General features: G+C 35.3%; 1 protein-coding gene across 5 annotated transcripts in view; it reads left to right on the top strand.

Moving 5' to 3' along the window:
- KCNIP4 (potassium voltage-gated channel interacting protein 4) overlaps positions 1-9232 on the top strand; it is a 304565-nt gene extending 295333 nt beyond the window's left edge. For 4 of the 5 annotated variants that reach the window (XM_072406394.1, XM_072406393.1, XM_072406392.1 and 1 more), the window contains exons 5-8: positions 3279-3386; positions 6363-6467; positions 7592-7654; positions 8803-9232. In XM_072406394.1, coding sequence (XP_072262495.1) covers positions 3279-3386; positions 6363-6467; positions 7592-7654; positions 8803-8850 — 324 coding nt within the window. In that variant the 3' untranslated portion in view covers positions 8851-9232. The remainder of the gene's footprint in view (positions 1-3278; positions 3387-6362; positions 6468-7591; positions 7655-8802) is intronic. The other variant, XM_072406395.1, reaches the window with a different exon arrangement.
- Positions 9233-9521: the final 289 nt, after the last annotated feature.

Consider the following 9521-nt stretch of genomic DNA (forward strand, 5'->3'; position numbering starts at 1 on the left):
TTTTTTAGGGGAACAGTGACTTTTAATGCAAGCTCGCCAGTGTAAAGCTGCCGGAGATGCGCGGCTCCGGCTGCGAGCTTTTTCAGTTGCTGAATAGCGCGATGGCGTTCGATTTCGGATCGCGAATACGAATGCGAAGCGATAATCCGATTCTGCTTGATGAATCAGGGGCAGTATGTTAGTATTTGGTGTTTTCACCATACCCACTGTATTCACTATACAGAAGTGACAACTAAGGGTCTCACTTTCTAGTCCGCTTTCAAACTAGCTTCATTGCAACATGCAAATTCCATGCCTCTAATCGTTTTTCCCCTACTAAAGCCTATTATGTCTTTAGTATGGGGGAAGATAAGAGGCCAACAGTTTGGGTGGTACCATCTATGGTTTTGGGATTAGGGTCCTTTGGAGGCCTATTTAGAAGATATTAAGTGTACATTATACACATTATGTTGTTCTCTAGCTGCCATCATATGCCACTTTTTTTGTGGTCAAGTACCAACATCCACTGTGGACACCAGAACAGTAGCTTCCCCATTTAGGGTAAAAAATTTGTAACTTTTTTCCAACATTCTTGAGTTTAATGGCGTGTCTACACAGGGCATTGGTACTGTTGCCTGTTTGAAATATAGTTTTATGGTGTGACGAGCTTTATAAAGGTCCAGAATGGCTATATAATGTAAATTCCGTGCAATTTCAGAAAGACAACATTCCTGTTTTTATTTAGTCATTTTACAGTATAGTTAAACCCAAACCCCTCTGAAAATAAATGTCATTCATCCATTGCTGAAGTTTAAAAATTTAACAAAAATTTAGACATAATGTGGATGCAGGAGGTTAACTGAACTGAAATTCAACTAAATAATTTTATTTGAAAGATAGGGCTTTTAAAATCTAAACAGAGCTCATATCAGGCTTTAATCCACTTAAGTTCTTATACACGTGTCTTTAAAATACATGTAAAAATATAGTTTTCTCTCTATCTTATGGATTAGAAGATCTTAATAAACAAAAGCTGTCCCTGTTGCCATTAAGTTATCTGTGTTTCTTTTGCTGGAGTTCTCTGTACAAACTTTGTCATCAGTCAGCATGATATGGAGGAGAAGCTTTGCAGCAACACAGAAATCACAGGTGTTAGGACAATGGACTCTTCCTCGTTGGATGGAAAGGAAATGTCATTATTTGTATTTTGATATGGTTTTATGTTACAGTTTCTATAAACCTCTTGGGCACAGTTCACTCCTCAGCACTAACTTTTTTACTCGTTCAAAAGAATTGCATTTATGCATGGTATACAATATGCAATCCTCCTGTTTTCAGTTGATATAAGAATTGTTTTATTTGATCATTGTGGTGTTTTTGATGTAACATCTATTTGTTTGATGATTGGTTTACATGACATTCTGATTGACATTGCACTTTTTTTTATCAATCACCAAAAACATAAAAAAACACAGCAGCACAAACTATTTAAAAACACATTTTCAACTGCAAAACATAAACATTATCCAATGTTTTCTGAGGTATAAGCAAATTATAAAGTAAATTGCATTCCTAATTTTAATTATAAACACGTTCCCTTCTTATCATCAGTATATTCTTAATAACATGCTTTGCATTGCCAAGAATTAGGAAATATGTTTACTGGAATCAAGTTTTTTTTCAGGTAAATCAATAAAGGATTTTTCTTATTTAAATAAATAAATCCAGTGTTCCCTGAGGCCATGACAAAATTACATTTTGATCAAGCTGTAGGGGAACATAGTGCTGATACCAAGCTTAGGAGGGGGAATTCCTCACTTGTCCAATTCCAGCTTTGCTTATCACCCCCATGGTGGTGAGGGACTGATACATCTGGATTTTTAATCATAGAAACATTTGATGAAAAAGAACTAAATGATTCTTGCATGTGGCCTTATTTTGGTATTTCTTTTGAAATGAAGAGAAAGTATTTTTAGTATTACTAACAACACTGGCATACAACAGTTCATCTTCTGAGCTACTTCAAATTGGAAGCAATTGTTGGAAAACATGGCAGGGGGTTATTTAAAGGAAAACTCTGGCCAAGTTTGGTCATTTATATCTAGTAGTAGTTAGTCACATTTAACTGAACTTGTATTTGTAATGTTGAATACATTCTGCAGCCTAACTAAGCCGCTTCATTATTTGAAGAGCTGGAGAGCTGCAAAACATCTTCAACATTTCAAAAACAAGCCCAGTTGAATGTGAATAACTAATATTAAATATACAATGACCTGAATAAATGAGAATCTTCACAGATATGTTGAGCTAATTTATTTTTCCACATCAACAGATCATAATAATATGGACATGTGTCAACAAAATCAGCTTATCCTGCCTTATATTGTATATGTCCTACTGCCATTTGGCTTTGATCCACCTCTTAATCAAGACATCTGAAAATGCCCATTCATGTGTATCAATGGCACACGTAGGGGCAGAAATTCAGCATGTGATGTGGGAAATATACAAGAACAGGAACAGTGGGCAGTATAGTCAGCACATGTGTTGACCTTGGTGACCATTAATTTGGATTTAGGTTTGATTTTGTAAAGTCTGACTAGCAATTATGGTAAAGCTCAGGATCATTTTCTATTCAGATAGCCATATGTTATAATCTCCTAGTACAAGAAAGAAGTGTGTCACATACCGCTGTATATAAAAAAGGAGTCAGTACATTAATACCTATTATTTTGCCCAAAACAAATGCCACTGTCATCATAAGTAATCTTCTACTAAAGTTCACTCATCCGTTTTATGATTCTGGGTTTCTTGCAGTTCTTATGGATTTTTTTCGGGTGACCTACCGTATATGCCACTACTATTTAAGTAAAAAGTAATGACTAAGGCAAAGGTCCCCTGTGTTCTCTGAATGTCAGGTTTGCACTTTTTTAAATAAATGTCTTGCTGCTAACTCTGGAAGCGTGTTGATGATGGCTTGCTAATATTGGATTCTTAATATGCATCAGCTGACATTGGTTCACTTCAGCACCTCGATTCTTATGTCTGAGATTCTTAATGAAACAATATTCAGCATGCACATATGGCATACCCATATACACAGTTGTGTTCATGGCCCAGGAATAGTGAATTACCACAAAATAGTTTGAAAAGCAAAGTAAAGCTTATACACCTCTGACTACTGAATGACCTCAGATTTCCCCCATTGCATGGAGGGAACTGGAAAGGCCACTGGTTGAAACAAATGTGAAATGATTTGCTTACCATACCACGTGTCTGACTTTTCTTCATTTATATAGGACTTTGTAATGGGTCTCTCTACACTGCTACGAGGGACAATACAAGAAAAGCTTAACTGGGCTTTTAATTTATATGACATCAATAAAGATGGCTATATAACTAAAGAGGTAAGCACCACTATCTAATTATTTATTCTTTATCTATAAGGAGGTTAATAAGAAGTGTACCACTTCTGTCCTACAGAAATATTATCTATAGCACTCTGCTTCTGTCATCATAAAAAATGTTTTGTAGTTGGAAGTCAGACATGAAAATGCAGCCTTTAAAAAGGAATACCTACTCAAGACTTCACTTTTTCATCCAAGAATTTTTGTTGTGGCTCGAGCCATTGTAATATGCATTAAAGTGTATGTAAACCCGAACACTGAACTTCTCTTCATTACTTTCTTAATCCCTACACTATTTCTACCGGTAGTCAGTATAAAGTTTATTAAAGAAGTCATTAGATTATTTATTTCCACAAAAATCATGATAATATTATATAAGCATTTACCATATTTCATCCATGTGCATAATATATGTAAAAAGGGTAGACATCCAAGTCCCGGTGACGGTAGGTGGGCACCACTAATTTGGATGTGATGTCAGCAGCCACAGCAGACTCAGAGCTATTGCTCAAAATACATTTTGGCCTCCATTCCCTCCAACATTCCCTGGTGGGAATCTTCAAGTTCCAAGTGTTTCAATGGCAGTAATTGATTTCCACCAGAGAATGTTTGAGGGAATATAAGATTCCCTGTTTCAAAAACAGAGTTGTTTTAAATATTCACTATTTTAAAGGCTGTTCAAGAAAATGAAGGCATGGGTGGAGATGCTGAGCCACACAGACAGTAATAAGACAGAAAAGTATATGACAAATTAAAAGGAAGGGGAATCTGCTAGGGCATATTGCAAATATATAAAACATATGTAATACACTGTAATTTAGCTTATAAAGCTGAGCTCTAGCCTTTATTTTAACTTGTAGAAACTACAGCGGGTCTCTTAAGCCTAATTCATTTCCTGTCTGTCAGACTACAAGGATCATTCAGCCCACACCTTCCTATATGCGCTGTCCTGACCCTTCTCTCTCAGCTATTTACTTTCTACCTTGTCAGTCATTTAGTGTCAGCTTTACGTGTAGACATTACCTAGGATGGACTGCATGCATATCCAGAAATGCCTAATGTGCCGATACAGTGTGTGAGAGGAAGTGCTGTGAAATGAGAAATCGTCTGTTCTCCCTAAGCTTTACAATTCCACTGTTGTGGTGCCTATGTCACACAGACTTGTGATACACTCAATGAAGTCACAAAGTAATTTAGTAAATCAAGGTACAACAGGGTTGTACCTCTTGTAATAATGACCTGCTAGCTTGAGCACTGACACAATATAAAGGAGCTGAGGTTTGTGATTTATTGTGCTTTCAGTTGTTGCAAAGAAGAAATGATAACAAAGGTTAGTGAAACACTTTAGGAGAAGACCACAGCATAGGGGAGGGAGGTATGAGGCAATTATAAGAGCAGATTTTAGCATATCCAAGAATTCAGTGTTAACACAGGAAGGAGTGTTGATGGGATTTTTTGTAAATGAGAGATACAGGTAGTCCCCGGGTTACATACGAGATAAGGACCGTAGGTTTGTTCTTAAGTTGAATTTGTATGTAAGTCGGAACAGGTACATTGTTTAATAAATGCAATTAGGACAGATGTTTGTCTCAAAATTCTATTAGGCAGTGAGGTGTCAGTTATTGTGTAAAATCCTCACTGTGAGCTAATTACAAACAAAGCAAAACAAAAATAACTTTATAGTGCCTAGACAGTTATTACCTTCTGGAGCAAGCTGTGCTTTGATATGCGGGTGACTGTGCTAACCTGTAAAAGTAGAGGATGAGGATACATGTAATGTAATCACTAGAGTTTATTTTAAGAATATTTGATTGTTTTTGTGCATTTATCTGAATTTAGTGCCTTAATGCACATAAAACTAGGGGTGTTCTGTCTGTAGTAACACAGCTTACTGCGGGTCCCATATTTTCTAAATATGTTGCAACTGATAGTACAGCACAACTGTAAAATATTTATATTTGCATGAGAACCACTTTATTTCATTAGCTGGACTTACATACTAATTAAATAAACAGAAGTCAAAGTAGGGTGTTAGCCAAGGACCTGTCCAGGTTACACAGCAGGGCTCAACTCAAACAGGATATAAAGGAGGGGAAATTTAGGGTGTAAAAAACATTCTTTATTACGTTTTGGAGAGGAGGCCACAGCTTGTATAACTGATAATATAAAGTTTGTAAAAGCAATAGAGTCTCTTTATTTGTGTCAAATAAACACAGCTTTTTTTAGAGCTTTTCTTTCAGCCTTCAGAAAAAATGAAAATACTACTCCTCAGCAGATCTCACCTCCATGCTACTTGTCTGCAGCTTGCTTGCTGCCATTCTATTGCATTGCAGTTTATCAGCACGCCTGTGCCATTATTAGCCAGACCTCCTATCTGGCTGAAGCCAAATCCAGGTGTGTACCCGGGTGGATTAGGAAGGCCCACCCAGTACTTTGCTTCCCATTCCAGAGTCCTGAAACTAATTAGCCAACAGGAACCCTACCTTGCTTCCTACTACTTCTGGACTCCATCCCATACACCCTGCTTTTAAAGAGAAAATGCTCTATATAATGGAGGAACATACCCCTCATCCAGGATCTATCCCTGCGATCCTGTACAGTATACATATATATATTCAAAAAAAATGTCAATCTTAAAAGCTTATAAAATGGAATCCCAGCCTAACAGCTAAACATACAGCCTAAATACTATATGACAGTCTACATGCGAACTGTATTACCATTTTGAAGTTTGTTCAACAAACTGATTATTGTACATGTATTGTATTTGTAAAAAAGACAAAAACATTTTCTAGTGACCAAAGCAATCAGTCAGCTATTTTTTTTACCTTCATAAAACAAAAAAGCTGATCTGTTGCAATAAAAAAGTGTACAATATCTAAAATATGTTGTAGTCTGTACAATAAAACAAACTGTAATATAAGGTAGGCATATTACAAGATTGTGAAATAAATAAAACACATTTTTTATTTATAGGAAATGCTTGACATCATGAAGGCAATTTATGACATGATGGGCAAATGTACATATCCCATTGTTAGGGAAGATACGCCAAAACAACACGTGGAGAATTTCTTCCAGGTAAAAAAACACCCTTAAAATGACTAATATACTTTAAAAAACACCAAAAGCTCTATTTTTAAAGGAATGAATCTGACATCCCCTCAAACATTCCCTGGTCGGAATCAATTACTGTGATTGAAACACATGGATCTGGAAGATTCCCACAAGGGAAGGCCAAATTCCCTGTTTTTTAGAGACCCAATACTACACAGAGAGTATGTTTAGAATAGATAATAGTGAATAAGAACTTTCGGTAGGAAGTATAGGAAATATATGAAAGGAAAAAAGGGATGAGAAAGGGTGAAAAAATAAATAAACATGAGAGGTTAAAATAAACAATTTAAATAAACAAGAGATTTAAGAAGAAAAGAAGGAAAAATATGCAAAAAAAATAAAGGAAAGAAAGGGACGGAGGAAGGAAGAAAGAGGACAAAAGAAAGAAACAAAGAGACAGAAGGAACAAGAAAGAAGAGAATAGCAAGAACAGAAAGAAATGAAGTAAAGGAAAATGAAAGAAATATTCGAGAGGATGAAAGGGAAAAGCAAAAAAAAGGTGATGAAAGAGAAACCAAAAAAAAGAAAATGGGAAAGGAGGGAGAAAGGAAAAAAAGAAGGTGGGGAAAGTGAAAGAAAAGAAGGAAGGATGAGAAAGAGAACAAAGGAAAAAAGATCATGAAAGAGAAATGAGGGAGAGGATGAAAGAAAAAAGTGGAAGGGAGAGGATAAAAGAAGAAGAAAGAGAGCATGAAATAGAAAGAAGAGCATGAATGAAAAATTTTGAAGGATGGTGAACGAAGAAAGTGAGGTAATGAAAGAAAAAGTAAAAACCGAAGCAAACAAAAAATGATTCAATTGCTCACCTTTTGCAATGTGAGGAAGATTAAAATATATATATATATATATATATATATATATATTATTTTTATACTAATGGATAGACGGAAAAGAGAGACAGAGAGATTAGGAAGAGGAAGTGGGAGAAATGAAAAGAGGAGGGAGGGAGAGAAGGGAAAAAATGATAAAGAAAAGAAATAAAAAAGGGAAAATGGAAAAAATGAAAAAGAAGCTAAGGAAGAAAGTATGCATTAAACTTCTTTTTTGGATTTATTTACTTGTTTACCTATTCTATATTCTTTTTGCAGAAAATGGATATAAATAAAGATGGAGTAGTTACTATAGATGAATTCATAGAAAGCTGCCAAAAGGTAAGTATCCTGGCCAAATTGAAACCATTGCCATAACTGGACTGTCCATAAACATGGTGGTTGTAATAAATAGCCTGCAAGTTAGATATGGTACACTGTTTCCCTGCACATAATTACTGTCAGTGGTCAGTAAGCCTCTGACAAAATGTGGGTCAATAAAGTCATGGTCTGTTCTATTCTAAATATAAAAGGTTCATAGAAAATCGTTCATTTAAAACTCTTTGGCTTCAGAGTTCAAAAAGCTGACCGTTGCATTGTAATGTGCTGTTAACACAGAAAGAATGAATAACTGTACAACATAATTGAGAACAAAGTGGGCCATTTACAGTATAAACACAGAAAATACTTTCAGCTACTCATTTAGAATGATTTAATAATGGTAGATTTAAGTAGGAATATTTCTGAATACTAACAGCTCCAGCTCTGTGTATTGAAAGTGATTAAAAAAGTATGCTAAATGGCAAAACATCAATGGAAATGTCTCAGATTTAATGTAGTGCAAAAGAAAAGCAATAGTTTTTAGAATTGAATCGTGACTTTAATATCAATAAAATGTGTTCGAATCTGCGTGAGCTTATAAAACATCAAACACAAAGTTAACTCGCTGAGACCCCAGGTTTCAATACATTGTGCTTCAAAGCAAAAGCAAACTGTGAGATCTCAAACCCCAAACTTCATTTTCAAGTGACCACATAAGAGAAATATATTCCCTGACATAAAATTTGATGTGGTCATGGTGTTCTTGGAGGCATTTCTTAAAAGAGCTTCAGCTAGAATTTGTGAGTCACTGGTGCTTACTAGTCTGCAGATCCCTGAAATCAATGTGTTGTAGGGTTTACTAACGTGATTTTGTGAACACACAGAATAGTTGATCGGCCTTAGTAATAGAAAAGTTTGCATGTAGTTTTGGATATCTTTGGGTATTTTATCAGCCAATCTTTCAAATCTCTCTGCCATTTTACACACCCATGAAATGGACTCCCAAACTAAAACCTAAAATAGTTTGGCGGGAGTTGACCAAATCAGATGAGTGATGAAAGCCAAAGATTATTAAAGCATATACAGTGGTTTTGTAAACTATTTAAAAATATACTATTTAGAATAAGCCATAGTTCATAATAATGGCTTTATTTCCACTTTCTTCCCAGGATGAAAACATCATGTGCTCTATGCAGCTGTTTGAGAACGTGATCTAGCACAAGCGCAAGTTCTGAAGAACAGACATTTTATCTATTTTTGACAATAATTTGAAGCTGCGATTTCCATGGTGTCATCAATAGACTGTTCAGCTTCTTACAAAGTCATATCTTATGCAAAGTAGCTTTTATATGATGCCTTCCAGAATAATCAGGTTCCATGACATTTAGTGTTCAGGATTTATTTTCATGCTTTATATGTTTGACAATTGAAAAGTATTGTTTGACGTTCTGCTCCTCTTGGGTTAAACTCTCGAGCCAATCATGGTCAACATTTTCTTATTCCATTGTTACTTATTGTTCATATGCTTATTTATTTCTTATTGGTAGATTTTATTTATTTTTGGTTATGAAATTAAAATATAGGTCTCTCTATCCACAATGTGTAGTCTATTTCTTGTTTCTTTAGGGTTCAAACATATTTGTTGTGCATTGTTTGCTCCACTATTCTAAACTTTTATATGGTTCTTTACATATTTGACTCTTTCTAGTCCCACGCTTTTTATCAAACTTCATTATTTGCTGGAGTAGGCTACACATAAAGGTAAGAAGTAAGTGTGCAAATCACCTCCTAGAATCCCTTTCTAGGATAATATTTATAAAGCAGTGAATAGGACATTTACTGCAGGTAAAACTTCCAGAAGCATGTTCTTTTAATTACAGGGATTCAC

The sequence above is a fragment of the Pyxicephalus adspersus genome, chromosome 3 (genome assembly GCF_032062135.1).
Source record: "Pyxicephalus adspersus chromosome 3, UCB_Pads_2.0, whole genome shotgun sequence".
NCBI classification, from domain to species: domain Eukaryota; kingdom Metazoa; phylum Chordata; class Amphibia; order Anura; family Pyxicephalidae; genus Pyxicephalus; species Pyxicephalus adspersus.